At 49.7% G+C, this 26,685-nt stretch overlaps 13 protein-coding genes across 13 annotated transcripts; 9 read left to right on the top strand and 4 right to left on the bottom strand.

Annotated features, from left to right (window-relative positions):
- Positions 1-1,142: 1,142 nt before the first annotated feature.
- BO94DRAFT_595943 (uncharacterized protein) lies at positions 1,143-2,050 on the bottom strand (the record flags this gene model as incomplete). The annotated part of the gene is made up of 2 exons (XM_025616235.1): positions 1,143-1,418; positions 1,712-2,050. The coding sequence occupies 2 exons, from the start codon at positions 2,048-2,050 to the stop codon at positions 1,143-1,145; spliced, it is 615 nt and encodes a 204-aa protein (XP_025467881.1).
- Positions 2,051-2,898: 848 nt separating this feature from the next.
- On the top strand, positions 2,899-3,355 carry BO94DRAFT_465832 (VOC family protein; the record flags this gene model as incomplete). Its single annotated transcript, XM_025608135.1, has 2 exons — positions 2,899-3,041; positions 3,097-3,355. The coding sequence occupies 2 exons, from the start codon at positions 2,899-2,901 to the stop codon at positions 3,353-3,355; spliced, it is 402 nt and encodes a 133-aa protein (XP_025467880.1).
- A 491-nt stretch (positions 3,356-3,846) lies between these two features.
- BO94DRAFT_465213 (uncharacterized protein) lies at positions 3,847-4,848 on the top strand (the record flags this gene model as incomplete). Its single annotated transcript, XM_025608103.1, has 2 exons — positions 3,847-4,307; positions 4,359-4,848. The coding sequence occupies 2 exons, from the start codon at positions 3,847-3,849 to the stop codon at positions 4,846-4,848; spliced, it is 951 nt and encodes a 316-aa protein (XP_025467879.1).
- BO94DRAFT_535104 (uncharacterized protein) lies at positions 4,578-5,967 on the top strand. The gene has a single exon (XM_025611701.1). It carries the CDS (start codon positions 4,874-4,876, stop codon positions 5,690-5,692), a length of 819 nt encoding a protein of 272 aa, XP_025467878.1. The 5' UTR covers positions 4,578-4,873; the 3' UTR covers positions 5,693-5,967.
- On the bottom strand, positions 5,923-6,389 carry BO94DRAFT_585551 (uncharacterized protein; the record flags this gene model as incomplete). The annotated part of the gene is made up of 3 exons (XM_025615698.1): positions 5,923-6,075; positions 6,200-6,274; positions 6,381-6,389. 3 exons carry the CDS (start codon positions 6,387-6,389, stop codon positions 5,923-5,925), a joined length of 237 nt encoding a protein of 78 aa, XP_025467877.1.
- Positions 6,390-7,460: 1,071 nt separating this feature from the next.
- Positions 7,461-9,795, top strand: BO94DRAFT_546230 (uncharacterized protein; the record flags this gene model as incomplete). Its single annotated transcript, XM_025613283.1, has 5 exons — positions 7,461-7,582; positions 7,626-7,815; positions 7,863-8,046; positions 8,097-9,140; positions 9,188-9,795. 5 exons carry the CDS (start codon positions 7,461-7,463, stop codon positions 9,793-9,795), a joined length of 2,148 nt encoding a protein of 715 aa, XP_025467876.1.
- Positions 9,796-9,865: 70 nt separating this feature from the next.
- On the bottom strand, positions 9,866-10,592 carry BO94DRAFT_535100 (uncharacterized protein). Its single transcript, XM_025611700.1, has 2 exons — positions 10,443-10,592; positions 9,866-10,375 (listed from the first exon to the last, which is right to left on the bottom strand). Exons 1-2 carry the CDS (start codon positions 10,505-10,507, stop codon positions 10,093-10,095), a joined length of 348 nt encoding a protein of 115 aa, XP_025467875.1. The 5' UTR covers positions 10,508-10,592; the 3' UTR covers positions 9,866-10,092.
- A 2,787-nt stretch (positions 10,593-13,379) lies between these two features.
- On the top strand, positions 13,380-15,897 carry BO94DRAFT_535097 (fungal specific transcription factor domain-containing protein). The gene has a single exon (XM_025611699.1). The coding sequence runs from the start codon at positions 13,842-13,844 to the stop codon at positions 15,705-15,707; it is 1,866 nt and encodes a 621-aa protein (XP_025467874.1). The 5' UTR covers positions 13,380-13,841; the 3' UTR covers positions 15,708-15,897.
- A 730-nt stretch (positions 15,898-16,627) lies between these two features.
- BO94DRAFT_585547 (fungal specific transcription factor domain-containing protein) lies at positions 16,628-18,457 on the top strand (the record flags this gene model as incomplete). Its single annotated transcript, XM_025615697.1, has 3 exons — positions 16,628-16,808; positions 16,855-17,354; positions 17,405-18,457. 3 exons carry the CDS (start codon positions 16,628-16,630, stop codon positions 18,455-18,457), a joined length of 1,734 nt encoding a protein of 577 aa, XP_025467873.1.
- A 326-nt stretch (positions 18,458-18,783) lies between these two features.
- Positions 18,784-20,077, top strand: BO94DRAFT_595899 (NAD(P)/FAD-dependent oxidoreductase; the record flags this gene model as incomplete). The annotated part of the gene is made up of 1 exon (XM_025616234.1): positions 18,784-20,077. Exon 1 carries the CDS (start codon positions 18,838-18,840, stop codon positions 20,074-20,076), a length of 1,239 nt encoding a protein of 412 aa, XP_025467872.1. The 5' UTR covers positions 18,784-18,837.
- A 237-nt stretch (positions 20,078-20,314) lies between these two features.
- Positions 20,315-22,598, top strand: BO94DRAFT_64289 (uncharacterized protein). Its single transcript, XM_025617567.1, has 2 exons — positions 20,315-20,408; positions 20,458-22,598. Exons 1-2 carry the CDS (start codon positions 20,363-20,365, stop codon positions 22,485-22,487), a joined length of 2,076 nt encoding a protein of 691 aa, XP_025467871.1. The 5' UTR covers positions 20,315-20,362; the 3' UTR covers positions 22,488-22,598.
- On the bottom strand, positions 22,572-23,685 carry BO94DRAFT_516566 (NAD(P)-binding protein; the record flags this gene model as incomplete). The annotated part of the gene is made up of 2 exons (XM_025609967.1): positions 23,043-23,685; positions 22,572-22,965 (listed from the first exon to the last, which is right to left on the bottom strand). The coding sequence occupies exons 1-2, from the start codon at positions 23,636-23,638 to the stop codon at positions 22,572-22,574; spliced, it is 990 nt and encodes a 329-aa protein (XP_025467870.1). The 5' UTR covers positions 23,639-23,685.
- Positions 23,686-24,196: 511 nt separating this feature from the next.
- Positions 24,197-26,316, top strand: BO94DRAFT_465265 (fungal specific transcription factor domain-containing protein; the record flags this gene model as incomplete). The annotated part of the gene is made up of 5 exons (XM_025608105.1): positions 24,197-24,403; positions 24,600-24,819; positions 24,865-24,896; positions 24,940-26,214; positions 26,260-26,316. The coding sequence occupies 5 exons, from the start codon at positions 24,197-24,199 to the stop codon at positions 26,314-26,316; spliced, it is 1,791 nt and encodes a 596-aa protein (XP_025467869.1).
- Positions 26,317-26,685: the final 369 nt, after the last annotated feature.

Raw genomic sequence — 26,685 nt, 5'->3', positions numbered from 1 at the left:
AGGAACCCTATTGCTACAGCCCGAAGTCAGCTTGAATATATATAGTATATGAGGTGACTCCCATCTGGAGTTACCTATTTTTAGCAGGAAGATATGAATAATCCCAACTTGAGCCTTCTATCTCACCATCTTGTATATAACCTTCCCCAAGGTCCTCTCTGCTCTTGTATTTGGATTGTCAAATTATTCATTTTATACTCATAACCACGAATATACCCATTGCAACTTTGATAACATATCCGTTTCCACTCAATATGGATCTCAACCCGGAAGATCCTTACCACAAAGCCATCATCTCCTGCCGAGCTATACTCATCGGATGCCCTCACGAATTCCAACTAAACGACGAGCACCGCCACAAGATCGAAGAGTGGAAAAAGACCCTGGACGCATGGCCCACATCCCTGGATGCAAAAACAATCGGCCACGGTATATTGTCTCGTCAGATTCAGCCTGTCCTTACCTGCCTTTCCCGTCGGCTGCAGATCATACCCAACGCACCGGGGACAGGTGACTTGCCTGAATGGCTTGACGACCCAGATATGGATATTTTGATGGAAGCGGTGAAAGATATTATCAAGGAGACCAAGATACCTGACAGTCAAGTAAGGATCGCTGAGGGTAAAACCTCGGACAGGGGAAATGATAGTCAGGTTTCGGATGGAGTTAGGGCTTAGCACAATGGTTTGCGTTCTGAGAATGGAAAGAACAAGTCGGATAAATTGAGTCGCATGCGTTCTGGCTGCGAAAGGGGGCTTTTGTGTATAACTTGGGTCAATGAGGACGATGATTCTGGACTCTGGAGTACTGCGCGAATGTTATTCTTTGTCACTTTGGTTATTTTTGTTGGGTATTTTCGTCACGATTCAGAGATTGGTGAACAAACAAGTGATAAGAACTATTGAGGCTTTGCCCTCCCAACATACATCGAGTCCCTCAACAGGTATATGTTCAAGAGACCTTTTCTGTCCATCGGCCCTATCCACGCTTTCTCCGCGTAGCAGGTCCCGTATCTCTCAGCACCTTGTCTTTGATAACTTGTATCGCCCCTGGTGTCTCCACCCACGAGGAGTAGTTTATGCGTATAAGGTCATACACCGTAGAGGATTCAACCCACCTAGGGGATTCCAAGCCCACCAGTATTAGCCAGAAACAACAGTATCCTTTTTGATCCTTTGGTACAATTGTTCAATCTGGACATCTAATTGCCGTATTATGACCCTTCGAGCACTGCTCTTCAAAAGCCCCGCATGGCCAGAAATAATCTCGGTCTGGGGTATAAATGACTGAATCATGAAAAGAATCTCCGTGGGGACCCTACGTCCCACAATAGCTTCACACTCCTTCATCCTCTGTAAATTCAAAGCCAACCTTATCTTCAAAAGCGTGAAGGCAATCATATGACTCGAATCCCACAACTGAACAGTCATATAATGTTGGAGTGGCTACTAAGGCGATTCAACCGTGTAGAATGAGATGGATGATGATCTAGCTAGGGGCCTCTTAGGCCATCTATATGGACTAACTAGCGGTGTAGGGAGGAGTATCACGTGACCCTACGTTGCCTACCGGCGTGGGAGTCCATCGGGGATCCCAACATATAATTTAACGCCTCACAGACATCAATATTTTTCGAAGAATCCCGCCAGAAAGGATGCCGGTGTTCACACCATTTACACATCGCTTCCTTTATCCCAGCCGCATATCTCACAAAGGCATAACAATCCTCGTTTTTTCCCAGACGAAGCAGCATCTGTGGGATTTGGCCCGGTAGACCTAACTTCGTACCTTCCTCTTCAGATAAGCAGTGTCCCAGGATTTTAAAGCTCTCGTCGAGCTGAGCCACAATCGCTTCCTCGTGGTTGATTTCCTCAATTAGTCCACATCCTCGGGAGTATCTGATGCGGTTACAGTCTTGTTCATGGTTAGGATGATCCGTGGTCCTGTTCTCGGGACTGCAATATGGCATCACAGTGCACTTTGGGCATCGTTTGAGGTTTTTCATGCTGCCGCAGAACCCGCAGCCAGAGGGAAGCGTTCGGGAAGCCATTTTTTGGAGGTTCTATGAACAGTCTCACTTGACTGGGTAGTGGATGGGAGATTTTGGTGGTCTGTCTTTTAGAATGTGTATGTGTCCGCACTATGGCAGAGTCACGTCGCCACTATGTAGGATTTATATCAACGTCGTTTAGGTAAATGCCGCATAGATTTTGTCCAAGTGAAGAGTTGTTAGCGTACGTGTCCACCGAAAGCCACTTGATGCCGGAACACTCCATTTTTAAACCTGTGTGGAGCTCTACTCAGGAAGTTAAATTACGCCATAACCGGCCAACCGTGGGCTCTAGGAAGAAATAAAATAGGAGATCGAAGGAGTTTAGACAGGAGTTTATCCATTTGACACAAGAAATTCGACTCCATTTCACTTGTCTAGGATATCTACCGGTTTTATGCTTCCTATCAAAGGGAACTACCTCGTCAGTAGCAACTTATCTGATGCCTGAGTAGCAGTTGAGGTGGTGAATGTCCAGCCTGGCGAAAAGGTACATGTGAATATAAACTATGAATTATGAGTGTAACCTTGATCATGCGTGAACCAATTAAATAAATAGCCCCTCTCCATGGAAAACTTCGAGTTACCCCCCTGGATGGGGAAATATATACACATCAAAAGCAACATCACCAGAAATCATTCATAAATGATACCCCAGAGAGGAATATACTCCCACCTGACGAACAACCCCTTCTCGCCAAAATTATTTTCCGCTTTCTTGCTGGTCACTCGGCATCCTGACCAACATGCCGAACCCCAGCGGGTCAATCTCGGCGCAAGTCCCCGATATCCCTCATAAGCTCCTGCAACCAATTCCGCGTCAAAATTTGACCAAACCACCCACCACCATGGCCGCCAAGTTCGCTATCAAGTCCCTGGACCACTTGGTCCTCACAGTCCGATCAATTCCCGCATCCATTGCATTCTACACGAGCCACTTGGGGATGAAACACGAGGTGTTCAGTTCTCCCAGCAGTCCAGATATTCAACGGTAATGCGGGGTACCATTCCCTGGTACAAGTGACGATACTGAGATGATGATTCAGACATGCACTTCTCTTCGGATCACAGAAGATTAACCTACACCAAAGTGGCAAGGAATTTGAACCCAAAGCGCAGAGTGTGATGCCGGGAAGTGCGGATCTGTGTTTCTTGACGGAGTCTCGGGTTGAGGGCATCCTGGATGTTTTTCGGGAAGCTAAGATTGAGGTTCTGGAGGGGGGGGAGGTGGTTGAACGGACTGGTGCGGTGGGGAACATTCGAAGCGTGTATGTGCGTGATCCGGATGGGAATTTGATTGAGTGAGTATTCTTTGAAGTTGTCCCAAGGACTTTATTTGATTGTGTTAGGGTTTCGAATTATTGTTAGATCCGAGTGTGACTGATGAGATGTGGTACTTGCATGGTTTATATTTCTGCTGTTGGGAAACGGGGTGAAGAGAAGGAAGGAATAGAAACAAGAACAACGGAATATGCTCCCAGTGTCCTCCTGATCAATAGGAAGAGTCTTGTTGGATACGGTGTTATTCTAGCTTGGTAGGATTTGCCATCGATTTTGTGTCATGGGTAACCCCCAGCGGAAAAGCCATATGAGTGTAGTATAGAACTGTGTATATGCAGACGGCACGTGCCAGGTCACCTGATCCCATATCGGACTGATGCAAGGCTACTCACTAGTAAGCAAAAGCAAACACAGCCTTGTGATGGTGAGATCCTCAGCCTCTTCCCTTCTGTCCCAAAGGCATCACTGCTTCACTAACCCCCCAAGAATCAATCGAAATCTCCCACGACAGTGCCATGTCTGGTCTTGATATTGCCGGTCTAGTATTCAGCATCCTGGGCATTGCGGAGACAGGTGCCCAGCTATCACAGAAATTGTGTAACGTCTACCGCCGAGTCAAAAATGCCAACCGAAGCATAGACAGTCTCTCTAGCGATGTGGGCCTGACTTGCAACGTTTTGCGCCAGCTGGGTGACAATCTGAGCCACGACGAGCACGCGAAATTGTACTCAGCGCAAGCCTTGAGCACCGCTCAGGACATCCTTCGCGAATGTAAGGTGGTCTTCGAAAAGATAAACAAGGCTCTGAATGAGTCAAATACAAGTTCCGCGAGAAATGTGTTCCAACGAGTGAGGAAGGGAGTGGGATTTGTGATGGTTGAGGAGGAGCTGCATGTCCTCGGAAGCAATCTTGAACGACTAAAATCGACCATGCTGTTGCTTCTAAATGTGATAATGTACGCTGGCCAAGTAAGAAGGTTGGAGTAACACCCAAGCTGGGTTTCATAAATAGCGCTGATCGGATCCAGTCGAGCCGATTTGAGCACACTGGAGGAGCAACGCTCTCTCATACAGAAGCTTGTCGAGGAGAAGAAACAAAATGACCAGAGATTTGAGAACCTCAGCCAGGCTCTGGGCGCTTGCATTGTTACAAACTTTATGACGATTAACGGTTCAAGGTCAGAAGACACCCTGTCGGCAGAGCTGCGCGCATACAATCGCCTACTGGGATTGATCCTTTCTGAGATCGACACGTATCAATCTACGCTCGAGCAGACTCGATATCAAAGAGTTCGAAACGGTATTTTGGATATACACTCGAAGGAGATCTCCCACATCAGAGTCAGCCATGGTGATATGGCTGCGGATGCACTCAACGACCGAGTTGCTAAACGAGTTGAGCCTTCTTGCACCCATCTGCCTCGACTGCCAAAGCCCAGGAGAGGCGACACTGCCCCGATAAGTCCACGTGCAAGTCAGCATACACATGCAGCAACATGTATGTCGAGTGTCCGCTAACACCCTGATAGGACATGTATTTGCTATGTCTATCCCTGGTGACGATGGCCTGGTAGTATCCTCCCGCTGCGATTACCAGCTTAAAGATTTTCCACCACCATTCGACGACACAGATGATTGTAATTTCACTGCAGATGAAGCCGGACCTCCCCGCAAACGGTTGCGAGGGTCTTCAAAATCTCCAACATTTGATGGTAGCTCCGTGTTGATCAGACACCTGGAGCCTAATAGACCTGATTTGGCCGTGATTGAAACTGATCATTTCCCACGTGACCTGGAAGAGTTGCAGCCATGCGTTGATGGCGGGAAGTCACATCCCCCAGATCTGCAGAATTCCGGACATGAAGCTCGGTTCCTCCTAGAAGAGGAGCGAAAATCACTACCGTCGTCAAGAAAAGGGAATAGCTCCCACTCAATTGTTGGGAGCGAAGGTGGAAATGTTGCACGGGAGCAAGATACCCCCTCGCCATCAGCAGAGCAACCAAATCTTAAAGAGAATGAGCCCCACGTGGCTCGCAGTGACTCGTTACCTTGCCTAGCGCCACGGCAGGTCAGAAAACTGTCTGATCCTGACCCGAGATTGATTAAACTTCTCACACGCCCTTCATCTCCAATAACATCATCGCCAATAACAACAAATCTACCTGATCTCAAGGCCGTTTTATCGGGATTTAACAACAGGCCCGGCCATCCTAGTGCAGATTCTGACCACATTTCTGAAGCACCGGCGCCTTCCTTGGATCCTCTAAAATCGGAGTTGTTGTTTCCTCAGTCAGGGCTCCTGGACGTCCAGGTTATAGTTCGAGCCTGGACTACCTTGAGCAGGGATGAATTGAACGTGTAGGTAGAGGGATACAGGTAAATATCAGTGCGGAACAGTTTCGAGTTATGCTGTGTTCACATGATTAGTCATTTATGCGGGCACAATCACGTGCATTGTGGATTCAAGTCTGACATTTTTCCGTTTTTCACACCAAATCCGCACCTAAACCCAGATCGAGAAAATCGCTCAAACCCCTTTAATAGACTAATCGGCTATGTACATGGCATCGTTAATTCCGTCGGTCCTCCCCATCATTTCTTGGGCACATCCACAAAGTTGGGAAAGCAGTCCTGCAGGGTCTTGTTGTGCTTGTTGGCAGCATGTTCCGTCAAAGCAGGCCCCCGGGTAGTCTTGAGGAAAGTCGACCGGCACACCTGGCAAATAATGTCCTTGGCAGCTTCGTTCTGTAGATTCCGTGTAAGCAAAGAGTGTCACATATTCTCCCCCGTCATCGCCATCTACCCCACAAAGTAACACCACCCTACAAACCCCCCTCAGAAGCCAAAAAAACACACAGAAGATACATACACTCTTCAACTGCGACTTGCCGGCAGTCTTGGTGTCCTTGGCGTTGCGCTCACGCTTGGTGGCGGCTTTGGCTCCCTGTGGGTTTTATGTAAGTTTTGCAGCTGGGAGAGGGACGGAATCAAGTCGCTAGTCTCTTCACTCGACGAGGAAGGATTTCGCAGAGAGTCAGCAAGTGGCTTACGTTTCCCATGGTGAAAGTGGTGATTAGTAGATCGGATGGTAGAGATGGGTGTGATGTGGGGAAAATTTTCGGGCAGAAGTTTTGCAGGGGTTTTATATTATCGTTCTTTGGCCGGTTTGCCAGCCTAGTCGGGCTTGGTCTGGACCGTCAGCAGAGGGGCATCTGGTTTGCTCGGTTTGCATTAGTGCCTGAGGCATCAGTCACTGACTGTCTTTGTTATATTCACTGATACGGAGTAGTCCTTCGTATTTTAATGCTTTGGGTGGGATGTTTTTTTCATTATGATTGCCAATTTGTTTAGTATATTTCGCGCTATGTAGCTAGCGCCCCAAGATACGTGATATATATTCACAAGGCAAGTTGGGTTCTCGTAAATCACTTAACCTTGTCGACAGGAAATCGATCACGGGACTGTCATGTCAGTTTCTGCTGTAGGCTATCTCTCCGCGCTGTATAGGTGTCTCTCTATCTCGTCCTACAGAACGCTACATGTCAGGTGATCATGGCACGTGGTTTGCGGTCAACATTCCCGCCTCTCCTCTACAGTTCCTCCATCGGCTAGATTCATCCATCCTCGCTCATCCCTCTTCCGCACTATGCCATGCTATTACTTCATCTAAACGTCCTCGTTAGATCACATAATTGTTATATGTTGCAGCATGGTTAGATAACTGTATTCAAGGATAAAGGTTCGGAGATGAGATGGGTGCTGCCTAAATCTAGCGAAATATCTTCTAGTCCCGGGAACAATGAGTTGCCTCGGCTGGTCTCATTCATCAGGCTGACGCTCAATTCTATGTGGACGGATCCATTAATTGTCTTAGACCAGCAAGCTTTTCTAGTCCATGCGACGAAGCTAACAGCATCATAGCCGTGATAAGGACCAACTGGACTGGCCAATGCGCGGGGCGCATCGATAGTGGCACCGGGTACCCGGCCCATCTCCGCGCCCCGTGGCCTGCCTGATAACATCCCCTCCGCGGGAATGAATACCGCAGCAAAGGCAGCTGAAACCGGTATATTAACTGCAATTCCCCTCAGCGGCTGCTGCCGACAACCGAGCAGCTTCGAAATTTCGCCATGTTGCCAACGACCGATGATATCGCCAAATTCATTTCCGTCGCCCCCGATGCTAGTGAGGGGAAGGCTCTGATCTTCTTGCAGGCAGGTGACGCCGCTCTCATCCGAATATCCACTGACTGGTTGCGTCTCGCAGTGGGCCAATACTTTGGATGAAGCCCTTAGCTTGTTCTATGAGGATCCTGATCGATACTCACATCCACCAGCCAACAAATCCAACCAAGAGCCCAATGCGACAGATACCCAGGCGCTTCCTCCCTCCTATGAATCACATGCCAACCCCGTGAACAGACTGCAGCGCGGGCCTCACACGAATGCAGTTATCCAGGCTGCGCAGGTTCGCGCTCGGGATGAGGTGCGCTTGACTGCCAATTCGTATGCCATTACTGACTTCGCGCCTAGCAAGAGATGCAAAATCTGCTCCAAAATATTCAACGAGTCTATCAAATTTTCAATAGCGACATTGAACCAGAACATGAGAACGGCGACTACGTGACTTGTAATTGCGAGGCTCACCAATACAGAAGGAGGAAAGCCAGGCGAATTGGTGTCCAGGATATGTGGTCAAAAGCTGTAATGTATCCGGGTTGGTATTCTTCACATTCCACTATGTGAAAACAAGCTGACATCGAGCAGGGGAAAAGGCCTACCATGACTCCTACCAGGCCACTATGTTTTCCAACAACCCCTATAGATGGATCTCCTCACCTTACGGCCTTGCTACCTATGTGATGCGAAAACCAGATCCAGCACGCTACACCGAATCAGTACGTCAGACCATCTCATTAAATGCGACTCTCAACATGAAGGCGCAGACAGCCGTCAATGCTATGGAACCACGGTGCAACATTTGGGAACTCGACGACTCAGGCGTGGCAGGTGAAGCCGTGACATCCTCCGCATCCCGAGTGGACGAAAAAACACCAGGCAGCCCAGAAGCACCCAAACGATCGAAATTTTCGACTTTTAAAAAGGCTCTGTCTATGGGGTCTTCCGATAGGTCGGCTTCCAAGGCGAACCAGATGGTCTCACGCGCTCGAGAGCTACGAAACGCAATATTGGAAGAAGAAAGTGGCCGGTGGCCAGACCCAGAGTCGCGACAGATTGTGGCAGTTTACCAGGAAAAGGTGGGAATGACTCAAAAAATAGCCGAGCTTCGAGCCGAGTATCCCCTGGAGTACCTCCATCTTCTCCGCGCAGGATACTTTGAATCGATTCCTGTCGATTGGGCAACTCACATCTCCAACCCTCTCAAATTCCGGATCGATGCGCCCTGTGGATGGAGAGGAATTACTCCGACATGGCGAGGGTACGAAAACACGGCCGAAGAGCGACTATACTGGGTCTTGAATCACAGGACGGGAAGCAGGGGAGCCTGGATGAAGCCGGACTTTATTTCTGCGATGGATATGGCCCGGGAACGGATGGCGACCGCCGTTGAACCACCGCCAGCATATTACTCTCCCGACGATACGTTCCGGCTTCAGGAGTTATCCGATGGGTACTCCAGACAAGTGATGCCAGCCCCTTTCAGACCTTTTGACCTTCCAGAATCAGCTACGGATAACACGATGATCTTGTTGGATGTTTCTGGATCGATGGACTTTGACCCGATGCGACCGGTATACAAGCAATATCTGGTCACTGGATTTACCGGATCTACCCAGCCAAAGAACAAGGGTGAGTGGTTCCATCCAGTCGCATAGCAATCTGACCTTGCATGATAGATGTCGCGAAAGCCATCATCCGACGCTTCACAGATGCCATGTCCAACCATGACCACAACGCCTATGGCTACCAGCTTGTCACGTTTGCCAACAAGGCCAGCAACATAGGACTCATCAACCATGCCAATTTGGACGACATGTGGAATAACGTCAAGTTCGGAGGCGGAACTCGCGTGATGACGGGATGGCAGAAAATCAAGGACTTGCATTTCCAACGATACTCCGAGTCTGCCACCTACCATCCGGTGTATGGATGGCAAGCAGGTCCGCGCACGCCGATGCTGAGATTACTACTATTGCTCGATGGCGAAGCTACAGATATGGACGAGTTCGAACTGGATCTGCTCGGGCTGTCCTGGGTTCATGTGACCATTTTTCTGATTGGTGTGGATGGATGCCCGCACCACCATCGCCATGCCAACGAGTTGCAGAGAATCAGCCAGGCCAATCCACATGTCTCGTTTGTTGAGGCACAGGGGAACGCGCCAGAGCGATACGTTACTCACGAGCTGCTGAAGCGACATCTGGGATATGATGTGTCGATATCGGAATTCGAGCGATTGGAGCAGTTTCCAGAGAGTGCCGAGCCGCCTGTGTATACAGAGTAGCTGCACAGCTTACTTGCGCTTCAAATAGCATTCCGTTCGTTTCCTTATGTTCTATGAACTGCAAGAAACACTCATATATGCCTGTTCTGGTGCAAGTCAGTCATCGACTACCTGCACCGGTATCATCTGTTTCCGACCTATTTTTCATTTCAACATCAGACCATGGCAACGTCATGATACCGTTCTATCAACAAAGTCCACACCCATATTTCTATATCACAAAACCCAATAACACCTTGCTTGATACCCTGCGATCCCAGAACCCAAATATATAAACATCAAATCCTAAATCCCGCGCTACCGCCCATGGGATGCATAATAGCGTTGATCGTTCTGTTGCACCGGCCCGTATCCTTCGTTGTTACCGGGGGGCGTATACTGCGGACCGGCATTTGGGTATGTTCGCGGATCGTATCCGTACTGCGGCTGTTGGTGGTGTGTTTGCTGGTATTGTGGCTGTTGATACTGAGGTTGTTGATACTGCCCATGCCCGTGATGATTATGACAATTGTAGTGCTGATTCTGATTCTGGTTTTGGTTCTGATTCGATTGCTTTTTCTCTTTGTATTCATTGGCAGCTCTAAACAATCAGACATCACACATTAGCAATCTTCCTTAGCAACATCATCCACAGTGGAAAGACATACTTTGACCCAGCGCGAAGCAAACCATAAGCTCCAGCAAGTTGGATTCCGGTTTTGATGAGGCCCATATTGACAATATTCTTTCGATATAGAAGGAGGATTGAATGTCTTTTATTTCTCTTGGGTGCAAGTGGTGTTTACTCTGAGCAGGAGTAGACGATGATGATGATGATTATAATGATGATACGTCCATATATATCCCAATAGCCACCCGCTGATCCCTTCCGGAACCAGCACTGAACGCCCCACTAACCCTACTGCGGATAAGCCTTAGGATCTAGCCCAACTGCGCCACGGCGTCACTGCCTTGCGCTATCATGCCCTGCCTCAAATTTCAGGGGAGTTGGGTGGGTTTGGTGTAGTGGGTTTGTTATATCCGTTCTTTGTAGTATCTTGGATATCTGTTTGAATTAGTTGGATGGATGGGGGGTTCTGGCTGTAGGATTAGGGACGGGGCTGGGCGGTGTTGGTTTTGTATGGAGTGTTGAGTACGGAGATTGTGTATGGGGGGATGTAGGTATTTACTTTATGGTTTGTTGAGGATTAGAGTGAGGATTGGGTGATGTGTGTGAGGAGGGAGTAGTAGTGGAGAGGTGAGAGTTAGGTGCTGGGTAAAGGGTAGGTTGACTGTGTTGTGTGGTTACTTTAAAGGAGTTCAAGGTGTGTTTAACTTACTTCTAAATATGGTCCAAATCCACCGTTCATTCTACATCCATTAACAGGGACTATTATTGTATCGGGGTAGAGAAATAAGCTTGATGCTGGGCATTTCCCTAAGCACCGAAACCGGCACAAGATAGGTATGGCCCAAGCTCCCTCGCCGTAAGATCCACCGCGTATCCACATGCTCCGCCACAATCACAATCTGGATGCTGTTTTTATCAGGGAGTGGTTCTCGGTGTGCGCAAAGAATCTCTAATTTTAGAGGTGCATCCATTGGAAGGATGATCGGCGATTTCTAGAATCGCTAGTCTGATGAAGATATGGGAACCTCGTCCTTGATCGATACCGAGAATAGAGATCGTGTCAAGCACTCCTCAAGAACCTTGGTTAATGCTTGGAAATATCCTGTCAATCACCTGCAACGGACTCTATTGAGCAGCGAAAAGTATTATACTTGACTCGGCTGTATGTCTATTGGCATATCGATCTCGATTTCTTTGTTATTCCTATGCATCGTAAAACAAAGGTCATCTGACATTCTCCTCAGATATAATGCAGGAACTTGGCCACAATCACTAACCTTCTAGTCCTCAGTAAAAGTAGGCTTGTCCTCTTCCTCAGAGCCATAATGCTCATCATCAGAGTCACCAAAGCCAGAATCTCGCAGCAGCCGGCGTCGTCCTTTTATTTGTTTGGCCGCCACTTCGACCAACAAGCCTCGGTCTCCCTTGGCCCTTGATGCTCCACATAGCAAGTCGTCATATTTGTGTCCAAGCTCCTCTACCAGGGCGAGCAGCATATTCTTTGGGAGGTATCTCCCTGGGGTCCTCAAAAGGGCTTCCCCATCTCATCGCGAATTGCTGAACCTGCCCTGGGGGTCGCATTTTCTTGCCAGGCCCGCCTCAACACTTGGAGACAGTAGTGAAAATATAAATAACGGGCTCTGGGTCGGAAAGAGTGTTTGAATTGCAGTCATTGCCGCGTTCTATAGTGTTTTAGCGTTCTATGTCGTACGTGTAGATATAGGGGTGTTCCGTATATGAGGTAGAAAAGAAACAGTAAAACGTGTGTATTGTGAATCCTACTTTCCGTACTTGATGACGGATCCGATGGAAACCGATGATAGTATTGCTGTTTTAGATGCTGAAGAAGTGGGGAAGTGATGGAATGAAGTGAAAGTTGGGAGTGGTCTGATCCCCTAAGAATCGCCGGTCGCGTACCCGAACCAGGCAGGCGCGTGGGTGGGAAAGGGCAACCGTCCCTACAGTATCCAACTAAGTACAAAAGGTTGTTCCCCAAAAGGCTGGTTCCACGGTCGGAGACAATCTACGTCGGAGTCACGTCGGGCAGGCGTACAGTCATCTCCCGTCCAATCCCTGGTACTTAAAGTTTGACTCGAGGTCTATATAATCGCCTAGCTTGTTTCATGTTTTATCGAGAATCTTTACCGTGTACTCTCGGGTTCCGCTCTTGGTCCAGGCAAGGAGCTCTGTCTGCTTTGGACGGTCTGGAAGGTCTGGTACAATCGCTATCTTCCCCTTGTCAAATATGTTCTCAATCAATCGAACCATTAACAGGCCATTGCGTGGAGAGAACAGCTCTGGGGTCTTGATTACTCCAAAGATGGCATCCATGGTGTCTTGACCGTGCATGTATGCGAATAAGTGGGAGGCGGTTATTGAATCCTGCATGTAATATTTACCCATCATGGGGCACCACAGGTGATCTTTAGACCCAGACCCTTCGCTGTCGTATTAGTTGATCATGTCCAGGTTTTGAAGCGATGACTACTGGCCGTCATGTTCTTTTCTGCATATGTGGGGTGGACATATAGACTTCTGTACACCCCTTGGGCTATGCAATCTTGAAAGCTTTGATGCCGCTAGAATTAGCATCTGTGGAGCTATACTGGAACTGTCTGGACAACTTGATGAGATATCTAAGCTTTATAGTGGCCATCTAGGGGAATTACCATGTTGATTCACAGGTCTAATGAGAGGATTCAATCTGCCCAGGCAGGTAATAAATACAGATTCAATGACAGAAGTGATAATGATTCGCAATCAACCTCAGTTACAGTAATGGAATGAACCATAGTGTCCAGTTGATTCTATTGTCCCATAGGAAGGCGCCATCTCATATTGGGATTGAATTGTGCCACATGACCGTGGCTGTTTCGCTTCCCATGTCGGGTTAGTCCACGACGGAAGGGTCGGAACGCCTTCTTCCCCGCATTTCCGGAGGTTTCCACTTTCCAGTTTCCAGCATTCCACCGGCAACAAGCCATCTCTCCACTACCCCAGACTCCATTTCTCCCTCGCCTTTGGTCTCCTTTCTGGTCAGTTGACTTGCACCATCCCTTGAATAGCCGCCTACTCCGTGGCTACATGCAGAAAGGTCCCCGCAGATCGACTCCCCGGTCGCGTACCCCCAAGGCTTGCGACCGTTGCCGCCGGCAGAAACTCAAGGTAACCCCCGTCAACCGGTGGTTGCAAATCGATCTAAGCAAACCAGTGCGATCCTGTCCGACCTTGCGTCCTATGTACCCGCGCCGGCCACAAATGTGACATAACGGTGCAGCCCCGACGGCGTGGCTCTGAGCTTCCAGCAGCGTCCACCGGAACCGCTTCCGTTGGATCACCTGACACGCCTCATGTCTTGCCGGACCGAGAAGCCGAGGCCTATGCCACCGGCACGTCGGCCATTGCCTTTGCGAGACAGGTTTATAATGAGGAGGAGATGGGCCGCACCTTGACAGAGGCCTCCGTTCCTGGTGATGTTGGCATGGCGGGGACGGATGATGCCCTCTGGGGGTTGAAAGAAACCAATCTGCCTCCACAGGAGGTGATGTTAGCTCTGATTGATGCCTACTTCTATCGGATGCAGTGGTTTATTCTAGTATTGCATGAACCATCCCTCAGAGAGACGGCCCAGCGGGTTATTTCTCAGCCGCAATGGAGACGTCGGGATCTTGGAGCGGTCATGACTGTTCTTGCGGTCGCTACCATCAGCTTGCAGGCAGTTCTACCGGATCATGACTGGCCTGGCCATCACCTTATGCGTGCCCACTCCATTGATGCGCAGGGCCTGTTAAAGAAGTTAGTCGCTGAGATACGTTCCCATCTCCTCGACCTTCTGGAGGACTGTCGTATAGAAGGAGTGCAAGTATGTCTCCTGCTCTCTTGTTATTACATGTTTCACAGCTCCCCAAACCTCGCCTGGACCACGTTCGGTATGGCGGCAAGAGCGGGTTACGCGCTCAACATTCAGTCGAAGAGCCCATCATTGCAAACCTCCGTCGCCGATGAAATCCGCTCCCGTTGTTGGAACCATATCATTGTATCGGATACATTTTGTTCCATTATTTATGGACGCCCGGCCTCTTTGGATTCCACGACTGTTCGTCAGTTGGAGGTTGTGGACGACTTGACCATCGACCCCTGGTTGCTAAATCAATTTTCAACTGGAGATAGCCCGCTGCTATCATCACGAGCCGTCTTTCACGTCAAAAAAGCAGAAATATATGCTCTCGCTGGACAAATTCTCCACCGATTCCGTCGTCTCAATCTGACATCCGGGACAAAGGAACAGGACCTGGAGGCAATTGTCCAAACTACAAACGAGTCGGACACCCTCCTCAATGACTGGAGGGCCAGAGTACCGAAGCTGTACGATTTGGAGTATTGGAATTTAGATGGGCGATGGGACCGTATTGAAAACCAACTTCCGACCCTTCCACCCAGCACGAAGGAACAGGTGGAGACAATATATCTCCAGGCTGCGATCCTCCAAATGACATACGATGGCATGGTTATACAAGCACACCGACCACTTCTGGAGCAAAAGATAAATAGGTTCACGTCTTCTCGGATAGTGATCGATGCTGTCCACCGGTCGCTCAGCCTAGCCACGGCAGCTGCTCTCCGTGTATCCCGAATCCCGATTCATATATTCAGGAATCATTTTGCTGTCGCATTTGCATCGATGCAACAGTTCACTGCTGGTGTCATTCTCTGCATACCCCCGACCGTTCAACCTTTGACAACCGCCGCCCACGAGGCAAAAGACGGGGTTGTGAGAATAATCCGCGCGAGCAGAAGTTTGAATTGGCATGATCGAATCGCAAGACAGACAGAGCAGCTTTTGACCGAGCTGCTGAAAGTGACCATCCAACGTGAGCTAACGCATGCGCTGGCCGACAATGCAGAGACTCCCGTCGATGCACAGTCAACCCGTCCGACCGCGACCGTTCATCAGGGCAGCTCTTTCACCGCGTGTTCCAGCACAAGCCAGTCTGTGATGACTCCTTGCACTACGGACCAGACAGTAGATCCTGTCCAAAGAGGGTGGGGATCAGACTTGAACCCCCTAGCTGCGGTAATGGGGCCCTATGACTTTCTCCCGGCGCAGGCATTTCAACAACTGGATGATACTTTTGGGGCATTTGGCGAGTGTAAGTGCATAGCCCGTGTCGCGATGCCATCATTAACCATAGAACAGCCATGTTCAACCTGGTGCCTGACGACCAGAATAGTGCGTGGAACTGGGGTCGCACATTTCCTTAGCCATAAGCAATGTAGGCAGTTGATTGGAAGGCAAAATTGAAAAGGGCAGAGTTCAGAGACGCATGACTCCATAATTGACGCAAACTTTGTTGTTTTCTCGTACCACGGGCTGATTTTGTCCGGCTGCACGATTAGTTGGGCAACATGTCGATCGGCCTGCTCCGGGTCTTCCGGTGGACATTGACTTCCGGTGGGAATCCTGCGGCCGCACTCAAGTCGCAATCACCCGTACTATTCTGACTCGTCAACTGTCAGCATCTCCTAACTGTCAGCACATCTTGCTGTATCATGCCAAAATTAGAGTAATCGTTGGATTCTACTTCTATCGGAAGGATGTGACCGTTGCCCCAAACGCGTATAGGCCCGCCACTCACGCCACACTGGTATCCGCAATGTGCCTGGATCCAGCGCTAGCATCAAGGGAATCCAAGATTTTGAGATGATTGACTGAACCTTGATCAGACTGGCCAATGACAAGCAAGCATCCAACAGAAAGCTCCACTGGATCAGCCGGTGGATCTGACGGGAATGTGAATGCCACCGGAAAAGGAGCTGCTGATGGTCATGTCCGGTGGTCCCCATCTTGAAAAGGAGTTCACTGCCACTGCAGTGTAACAATATTAACTACGGATCACCCATCGTTTACAGCTCCTGAAACGCAGTTTTCTATTCTCCGCCGTGGACGATCCATGGAATCGCTAGCAATATGAATAGTCCGCCTCGAACTCATGGCCTAAGTCGCGTGACGCAGCGGCCTCTACTCGCTTGTCTTGCATGTCGGAGCTCCAAGGTTCGTTGTGAATTGCCACGAGGATCGAGTGTCTGTCGCCGATGTGATGGAAGGGGTTTGAAGTGTGCTTTTATGAAGGCACGAAGGTACAAGCCATTTCCATGCATACCTATCATGTGTTTGCATCCAATGGAAAAGCATCATGATAAATAAATAAATGATAGTTTCTGATGCAGCTGCATAGGACGCTCAGGAGATCACCGACTAGTCCGAATAAGGCACCATCCCCCGACACTAATGCATTGCCTTCCCCATGCTCATACTCCGGCGGGAGCCATGCTGCTATCCTAATCCCCAATGTCGATAGTCCAGACAGTGAGGGAAGTCGGAGTGACGGAACTGATGAAGAAGGTAGGTGAAGAAGATCCCCTTCGAGATCTCTGTTAATGTGGTTCAGGATCCCTTTCCAATATACTGGCATATGAGGACACAGCCATTTCTCAGCAACCACACATCGCACACAAGCCACATGTACCTTCAACATACCCTTTGGATCATCTCCGTTCAGTGGTTGAAAGTCTTCTTGACCCACCGGTATCGAGGACATGTCAGAGCAAGAGAGATTATACCCCCAAGCCCGACAGGACGTTCCATACATGTCTTGCGGCCGTTACAGCCGAGGATTATAAATATCTGGTCAACAAGGGCGCCTTGCAGCTATTACCATGTGTCTTGCGAAACAAACTATTGGCAGCGTATGTCAAATATGTTCATCCGTTGTTGCCACTTCTCGACCTAGGAACATTTCTGTCCGGGGTTATCGATGGAGATGATGAGCAGTTTGAGTCACCCTTATTGTATCAGGCTGTCATGTTTGCGGGCAGTATATTCATTCAGGATGTCGACGGAGAAGCCCAGGACCAAAGTTTGACTGCAATTCTTTTTGAACGCACCAAGGTTTGTACTCGATAAAATCAATTTCATTCATTATACTGATCATGGCATAGGTTCTGTATGAGTTCGAAACGGAACAACGTGCATACACTCAGATCCAAGCACTACTGTTAATGACTCTCTGGCATGGGGATATGTCACGTCACAAGGGTCCATCGTACTGGCTTGACCTGGCCTTTTCGACTGCCGAACGAGTCGGCCTACTTCAAGACGAATTCTGGACATACGACAGTCCTTCAATCAAACCACTCATGTGGTGTTGTCTTTACGTGCGAGACCGGATCATATCTCTTGGCTCCCGTCGCCCAGTGCGCATGCCGGTGAGCCGATATCCAAGCTCAGTTCTAGGCATTACAACCTTCATCCACGAGGAATACAGCGATTCTGTCCTCGAGAGTCTAGGCAGTGCGGCGTCAATGCTGACCCGATCCAGTCGGGAACAATCAGCCATGCTCTTCACCGAACTGGTCAAGCTCTCCTATTGCGTGGGGACAATTCTCGATTATCTGTACGAAGGCGCATGGATCCCACTTCCATGTCGCAGCAGTTTATATTCCTTGACTCCGAAATGCAACGTGCCACCAATCACCAAGCCAAGTTGTGAGAAACTCCTCCAATCCTGGATCCAGCTTCTTCCTCTCACAGCCACCTATCACCTACCGCTCTTCCCCTCCGACAGGGGGCGTGAATCGGTTGAAACCGTGTTCCTCGTTCACAAAGCGTTTCTTTACCTACTATACTTGACCGCCATGGCCGTGATATACCGCACAGGGCCTGAGAACCGACCGTCCAACTCTAGCCTTCCGAATTTGAAAGGCCTACGGGCCTCAACGTCGCAGATAAAGAGGGTTCTCACAGAACTCGACGATATGGACTTGCTCCGCTTTTTACCGGGGACGTCAGTTACGATCATCATGTTTGCGATCGAGGCCAGTGTTTTGGATCTTCAGGGATCGGATTCGATAGTCCGATTGCAGGCCATGTCAAACCTGTATGCATGCGAGGAGGCTGCATTGAACCTGCTTCAGGTTTATCCCACGGCGGAGTTGGCGCTGTTGAAAACCAGAACTGCCCGTTCCAACCTGCTTGGGCTGGTGGAGACATAGCCAGAGTATCTTGCGTTGTTGCAAACAGTAAACAGTTGCTGTTCTGGGTGACAGAAGGGGAGCGACTGCCATTTGTTACTTATGATGAGATGAACATCCTTATGAAGACCTTGTCTTCTATGTATAATGTCATGATTAATGAGTCTATACTATTGGCCCCAGTAAATTGTTGCTCATATAGTCCCCTTGCAAGGTTTAGAGAATATTTCGGGTTTGGATATGGCTTGAGAAATGGTGACCGATCATTCAGACCAGTTCGTCCGCTTCGGCCTCCGAGACACCAGCACAGCAGTTTGTCCGTCCGGCTTCCGTGTATGCGCATATAACATGACCTCGCACGTCCACTCCCTGCTCCAAATCGATATTCCTGCTTATTGGAAATGTCACCAAAGAACATCGTCATCCTCGGAGGCTCCTACGGCGGTCTATCAACAACCCACTATCTCCTAAAACTTGTCCTCCCAGCACTCCCTCCTCAAGATGCATATCAAATTATCGTGATCAGTGCTTCCTCGCAGGCCATGTGCCGACAAGCCTGTCCTCGAGCAATGATCTCCGACGACATGTTCCCGCAAGACAAGCTCTTCGTCAATATACCTGACCAATTTGCACAATATCCGAAAGATCAGTTTCGCTTTGTCCATGGAACTGCCACACGAGTCGACCATATCAACCGGACGGTTCTCATTGCCTCAAGTGCAGCGAAGGAGATGACGTTGATTGATTTTCACTCTCTGGTCATCGCCACTGGCGCTTCAAGCCCTTCTCCCCTCCTTGGTCTGAACCAGGATGAAGCATTTCTTCACAAGCAGTGGGACTTATTTCGCAGCGCGCTCCCAGCCGCCAAACGCATTGTGATCGCGGGTGGAGGGCCAGCTGGGATAGAGACAGCCGGTGAACTGGGGGAATACCTCAACGGTCGGGCAGGATGGTTCAGTTCCAAAGCAGCAAAGCCCAAAGTGTCAATCACCGTCGTGACAAGCGGATCACAGATCCTTCCTGCTCTCCGACCAGCCCTAGCAACAAAAGCCGAGAAATACCTCGCCGATGTCGGTGTGACCGTCCTAAAAAACACACGAGTAAAAGCCATATCGCCCCCAGACGTAGGAACACAGAACGTCGCATCCAAAGCAACAATCACTCTCGACAATGGCAAGCTCCTAGAAGCAGATATATACATCCCCGCAACTGGCACAACGCCCAACACGAGCTTCATCGACCCAAGTCTCCTATCAACCGATCACCGGATTAACACAAACAATACCTTCCGCGTCGAGAAAGCCGGTCCGCATATCTACGCTATCGGAGACGTGGCTGGGAATGTGCAATACCCTACGGTGCATATTATATTGAATTCGATTCCGGTTCTCTGTGCTAATATGAAGATGGATTTGCGTCTCGCGGCGGGGGTCGAGCCGAGTAAGGTGGGACAGGATAGGGTGTTCGAGGAGGATACCCGAATTAATCAGATGGTGCCGATTGGACGGAGTAAGGGAGTTGGAGAGGCCATGGGGTTTCAGTTGCCCAGTTGGTTGGTGTGGTTGGTGAAGGGGAGGGATTATTGGTTGTGGACTACGGGGATGTTGTGGAGTGGGAGGCAGTGGGGGAGGGAGAAGTGATGGATATCTGCCGTGGGGAGATGGGTAAAATGTATTCAGCTCAGGGTTGTTTGTTTGTCTACTATATTGTTTCATATATTCTTATTTTCCCCATTTTCGCTGTAGTGCTGTGACAATGCTCGTGGTGTTCGGTCCGAGCGCGGCCCAATCGGCGCTAGAAGCTGACATTTGTCCGTCTCGGCCTCCGAGCGGACATCCTCCTTCTTTCTTCTCTTCTACTTTGTACTCTACTGGCATCATTTAACTTCCTAATGACTACCCCGCTTCAACCCCCTCAAGTCGCGACATGCCCCCAAGGAAACTCCGAAAAGGCACTCACAGCTGCTGGGAATGTAAGCCACCGACCGGCCCGAGGATAACACCATCATCTAATGGCATCAGGTCGACGGCGCAAGGTCCGCTGCCAGTTTTCCTCTCCAAGTGCTGCCATCTGCACTCCATGTAGCATCCGAGGCAGTCCCTGTCGAAGTCAGGATCTGGTTGATTCGCCACCACCGCAGCGGGAACGAACCCACGCGCAACGTCTGGATCGGCTTGAAGAGTTGATGCAGAGATTGGTTGAGCGGATTCTTCCGGATGGGGATGTCGCGGAGAGACGACCGGGAGAGGGGTGGTTTGATGCAGCAAGTTCAATCTTTTCCACGTCAGGGACGCGAGACGCCTTTCGAGTCGCGCAGAATGTAGACACCCCGGGTATTGATGAAACACCGGTTGGGTTGCTACTGGGGCCTGGTTCCGATACCTCGTCTGCGTTGACGCCAGAGTTGGGGGGCTCGTACAGCTCGTTGGGATCTGGTATCGCTGGTATCAATAGGGTCTCCCAACGGCTGCATGCACTCTTTCCATCCCAGGAGGACATGAAGCTCATCACTGAATCAAGTCCTGGAACAATCTTCCTTGCTGCTTTGTTCAGTTCGGATTCCGATGGCATTTCGGCTATTTACAACTCCACTGAAGACATCGCAACGATCCCTCAGATCTCAAGCCAACCGACTATGCTTGCGAAAAGACTTCTCCAGCTGGCCATTTGCATGCAGCAGCTCAGTCCATCATTTGACACAAGACGTCTTGGACTAAAGGTTCCCGTCGCGACCATCATGGTTCACATAGACTCCACAATATCCAACCTCGTCATCTCCAATGACGACTACATGGCTAATGTAGATGGTCTGCAATGTATCATTCTACATGGCTTCTGGCACATGAACGCAGGCAATTTGCGCAAAGCATGGCTTACCTTCCGGCGTGCAAGCAGCCTCGCGCAACTAATCGGTATTGGTCCGGGGAGCAATGATTCCAACGCCCGGAAGACTAAAGAGAATCTAACTCCCTTTCATAACAAGATCTGGTACTTGCTGGCCGCCTTCGATCGACACTTATCACTGTTCCTCGGCCTTCGAATCGATATGCGGGACGTCAGTTTCGCCTCAGAGGAGTGGACCAAATACGACAGCCCTGAAGAAAAGCTCGAGAAACTACACACTGTGATCGCTGCACGAATCGCAGACAGAAACCATACAACCAACGAAGGCTACGCTATCATGCAAGCAATTGACTATGACCTTGACATGGGTGCAAAACGCATGGGTCAGATGTGGTGGTCTCACTCCAGCCCGGTGTGCGAAACTCCCGAGCAGAACTGGCAGCACAGAAGACGTCTGATGATTCAGATCAATCACTTCGGTCTGCTAGTCATGCTGCACCTACTGTATCTCCTTCGGGACCCCACGGAACATCGATATACACATAGTCGAATGACGTGTATTCGCTCGGGTCGGGAGATCCTCACCCGATTTATCTCGCTTCGAGAAGATGTGGAATCTATCTTTTCGTGTCGCCATATCGACTACGCGGCATCGATTGCTGCGATCACGCTTCTGCTGAGCTATCTTGTTCAGGGAGCTATTCCTGTCTCTGATTCTCAGCGGGAAAATGATCGGATTGTTATTGGTCAGGTGAAGGATAGGATGGAGCAGGTTGTTCTGCTGAATGATGATAAATTCTTGCAGGAATCATCGCATATTATTTCACAACTTCTGCCTGTTCTTGATACCGACTCTACGAACAAAATGACTTTATCGGCGGAAGACAACCTCGGAGAAACTGTTCAGCTGAACATTCCATATCTTGGTCTGGTCAGCATATGTTTGAAGCCGAAGCAGAGAGCAAAGCCCACTAGCTCAGTCGAACGCTCTGATCAGCAATCCCGCTCGGCATCACTCAGCCATGAACAGCATGCGAATGACTGGAATATACACGAGTTCATCCACGTCGAGGAAGCCTTCGATGGCCACCTTCCCACTCTCACAGCGGAAGCTAGTGACTGGCCGTTTCAAGGCATTGACACTAATTTTTGGTCTCTTTTGCAGGGGGGCATAGTGGACTCGGATGGTTTCAACCCTCCACATTGAATCTCTGTCTCACTGGTTGCAATTACATTAATTCAAAACTCCATCACGAATACCAATACCAACATCACACCCTAACAAATCCCATCACTCCACATTCTTCATAATCCCCGGCTCCAACCCCTCCAACCGTTTACTCAGCACCTCCCAAAGATACTCAGCCTTCTTCTCATCTCTAACAATCGGCGCATACTCCTGCACCGCTCCAGCCCGGAAATATAGCCCATGCGTCTCCCTCTCCGCCGAAGCAGCCTGCACCACAAGTCTGGACCCCTCCTCAGGCGTCCGAGCAGCGAGCGCCTCAAAAGACTTGTACAAGACCTTTCCCACACAACCGAGATCCCCTCCCAGCCCCGTCTTACAGAAACACGGATCCAGCGAGTTGATCACAATGGCGTTAGAATTCCCCGAACCCACAGGATCCACAATCGACGCCAACTTGATAACCGAATACAACTGGATCAGCTTGGATAGATTATACCTACATCCACCACCGTCAGCACATCCCAACCACAACCACCTGTCATTCTCAACAAGAACCGGGATTGGGGCACTTACTGATTCATTCCACCGAACCTCGTCCCATCCCCAAAATACTCAAAAATATCCTCCCCATGAGTCTCCGGCCACTTGGCAACATCATACAATGCCGATCCCACAAACGTCATACACGGCGTCGACCCCTTGATACTCCTCGCCGTCTCCCTCAACTTCGGCAACACCTGCAATGCCAGCAGAAAATTCCCAATACAATTCACCGCGAGGGTCTTCTCAGTGCCATACACCCGTTGAAACTTGGCCGCACTGATACCCGCGTTGTTAATTACCACATCGAGTCTAGGTAACTTGTTGACTTTATTCACGAGTCCCTTGATAGATGCTGCAGATTCGATATCAACTTCCCACACTTCGATGATGTCGGGGTTGCACTGCAGGGTGGCTTCAATGGCATGTTTGGTTTCATTCCCCCGGGATGGGTTTCGACAGGCGAGGATGACTTTCGCGGCGTTGAGACGCACGATGTGGGTGGCGATTTCTTTTCCAAGGCCGCCGGTGGCGCCTGTTATGAGAACAGTTTTGGAAGTGAATTGAGTAGTGGGAATGGGGATGGTCAGGCGGAATTGGGTGTGAATGAAGTCACTTAAGGTGGGCATATTCACTAGATATATATTGTATTGCTTTGTTGAAGGTTGAGGGCGTGATGAATTAAAGTTTCATTCCCCTCATGGATAGAATAATCTATTTATACCCAACTAGAATCTAATAACGGACTTAACATCCCATCCATAATACCTCCATGGAGATTACCACCACCACCTCTTGGTAATCCCTTAACGGCGCCTAAGTCCGCGGAGATAAGACAGTCACGTGCACCCACCAACAAAACGGGGCTATTCTGGTCTCACTTGAGGACTAACAACCTCATCACCCAGCCACGATGCCATCCCAAGGCACTACGTCCGCGGTGATAAAGCCACAGGCTAAGAGCAAACGCAACCGAATCCCTTTATCATGTGACCCCTGTCGCGCCAGAAAGTATATCCACTAATGCATGCCCCACATCACATCTCCTAGCGGCTAACACTACCAGATTGAAATGTAACCGTGAGAAACCGTGTCAGAACTGCACGGCTAGGGGTGAGCAGTTAGCTTGTCGGTTCAAAGGTCCGGGTCATGGGGTTCCGAGGAGGGATGCTGCTGGGGGGGATGAGATGAGGCAGAGGATCGATCATCTGGAGGGGTTGGTGAGGAGATTGATCGGGGAGGGGAAGAATTCGTCTTCGCCGGAGAGTGTCAAGGGGGGTACTGGTGGGGGGGCCTCTGAGGCATCGGAGGTGGCTTGTGTTGGGTCGACGGTTATGGATGGGGTGAGGTCGGTGTATAGAGGGGGGGATGAGTGGGAGGATGTTTTGGTGGAGGTATTTATATTTCTTTCTATACCCCTTTTGCTTTGCTTGTTTTAATTTCTTCATGGTTCATATCCTTTTTTTCTCCTTTTTCAATTTGTAAATCTCTCTTCTCCGGTACTGTAAAGACTAGATTGGTTCTGATTCATGTCTAAGATGACTATTGTGTTTTACTTCTATCCTTCGCATCGCCAACTGACTTATCCAGATAAACTCGCTAAAGAGAACATGGACAGAAGCTCACGATTCAAGGGATGAGGTCGTGCGTCCCACACTCTCACACACCGTCGACGGCTCAAGTCTGCTCTTTGGCCATGTCAAACCGTTGGAGAGAATCGAGATCATGGTGACATTACCACCAAAGCATCAAGCTGATAAGCTGATAGCTCAGTTCTTTGACCGCGACAACTTTCCCATATCCCTTCCTCGTAAGTTGCTTTATCCAACATCTGTCCAAATCTCACCAGTCACAGCTATTCTCCATCAACCGACCTTCATGCGCGAGGTATGATTGTGTCCACTTCTACTGCTCCTGCTGACACAACTAGTATGATGAACACTGGGAAAATCCATCTCGCACCAACTTCATCTGGTTGGGCCTCCTCTTCTCTATCCTCGGCATCACCATGCTCTCATACCACCAGTTCGGCGAACCCCCTGAGTACGAAGGCATTTCAGAATCTCTCTTTCAACTGTACCGAATCCGCACCTCCCAGTGCCTGCTCAGCGGTGACATTGCCAAATGTCTGCCCTACACCGTCGAAACCCTCCGCTTCAACGCCACCGCCGAACTCAACCGTAAAGACGACAACCGTCGCGGCCTGTGGATCATGACGGGCGTCATCGTCCGCGCCGCAATCAACATGGGCTACCACCGCGACCCCTCCCACTCCCCTTCCATCTCCCCATTACAAGCCGAATTCCGCCGCCGCATCTGGCTCTCCGTGATCAGCATGGACGACATGGCATCCTTCCTCGGCGGGTTTCCTCGCATGAGCTCAGCCATATACTCCGATACACGCGAACCTCATAACCTCTACGACTGGGAACTATCCGAGTCCATCCTGCCTCCGTCTCGACCTTTAACAGAACCAACCGCAGCAACTTACCTGATTGTCAAATCTCGCCTTTTTCGCGCCATTGGCCGCATCGCCGATTTTAACAACACCCCAACACTCGTTTCCTACGACACGGTCCGAGAAATCGACCAGGACGTGTATACCGCATACGACAACTTTCCACCGCACATGAAACCCTCTCCTCACGGGATACGTAAAGAATCTCTCACTTCTGCAGCTGCTATCTCCACCCTCAACCTCGCCTCCATGTACCATCGCAGCATGTGCACTCTGCACCGGAAATTCATGGCAAGGGGTCGTCAAGATGGCCAATTCCAACTCTCTCGCGACAGATCTATCTCTTCTGCTCTTGCATTATTATCATACCAAGAAGCATTGGAGCCGTCGTGGTACAAAGCCTCGCAGACCAGACAGATGCTCATTCTTGCTGCTATGATCATCCTACTGGAACTGGAACTCCGTACGAGACTCCTGGATATGGATGTCTCTCCGGACAGTACTTCTCTCTTACAGGCACTCGAACGATCTTGCACACTCTGGGAGAATGCCAAAGATTCGTGCGATGAAGCAAGCAGGATATATGGCATCTTAGCCAGGATGGTCGCAAGTTCCCAGAATAGCTCGAGTAGTTCCTCGCAGTCGGTAACTCCGCCATCAGGATTCGATATTCCGGGCTTTAATACCCCGGTTCTGGTGGACGGAGAGTCGTTTGAGAAGGAGTTGGCTAGTATGGATGTTGACTGGGTGAGTGGATCTCTTCCCTTGTGTGTGTTATGCTGATGTATGTAGGCTACCTGGGATGCTTTTATCCAGGACACGGACTTTCAGGGTGGACCTGTTTATTAATTCCATGCTGCAGTCGGATAATAACCAACGGAGTATGCGAATTGGGGTGGACATGACTATCTCATGATATTTGTAGACAGATCCGATTTGTAAGGCATGATACTCCAGGTGGCGTATGGTTATGATGTAGATGTGATCGGATGGATGAATTCGAGATAGCTGCATCCACCGGAATGCCAAGAAGCGGATGGCGGTATGCAGCCCGACTCTGACGTGCCATGCATCCTGCAGTCGCATTAGCCTGAAACCACCTTAGCCCAACTTGGATACCTTGTGGCTGTTATCGATTGTCCGGTGGATAGGCGCTCACGTGCGTCAGCCCATGTCTCACTTGCTTATCGTCCCGCGTCGAGCTGCATCTCGGCTCTC

The sequence above is a fragment of the Aspergillus sclerotioniger genome (genome assembly GCF_003184525.1).
Source record: "Aspergillus sclerotioniger CBS 115572 chromosome Unknown BO94scaffold_13, whole genome shotgun sequence".
Taxonomy (NCBI): domain Eukaryota; kingdom Fungi; phylum Ascomycota; class Eurotiomycetes; order Eurotiales; family Aspergillaceae; genus Aspergillus; species Aspergillus sclerotioniger.
This window is presented reverse-complemented; position numbering and strand designations above follow the sequence as displayed.

What these genes read in the sequence shown, in the direction of transcription:
- BO94DRAFT_535104 (XM_025611701.1), top strand. Translation starts at nt 4,874, where the DNA reads ATGTCTATCCCTGGTGACGATGGCCTGGTAGTATCCTCCCGCTGCGAT.
- BO94DRAFT_535100 (XM_025611700.1), bottom strand. Translation starts at nt 10,507, where the DNA reads ATGGGCCTCATCAAAACCGGAATCCAACTTGCTGGAGCTTATGGTTTG. An exon ending in TTGCTTCGCGCTGGGTCAAA is followed by an intron (nt 10,376 to 10,442) that starts GTATGTCTTTCC and finishes CTGATTGTTTAG; the next exon opens with AGCTGCCAATGAATACAAAG.
- BO94DRAFT_535097 (XM_025611699.1), top strand. Translation starts at nt 13,842, where the DNA reads ATGGGCCGCACCTTGACAGAGGCCTCCGTTCCTGGTGATGTTGGCATG.
- BO94DRAFT_64289 (XM_025617567.1), top strand. Translation starts at nt 20,363, where the DNA reads ATGCCCCCAAGGAAACTCCGAAAAGGCACTCACAGCTGCTGGGAAT. An exon ending in CACTCACAGCTGCTGGGAAT is followed by an intron (nt 20,409 to 20,457) that starts GTAAGCCACCGA and finishes TAATGGCATCAG; the next exon opens with GTCGACGGCGCAAGGTCCGC.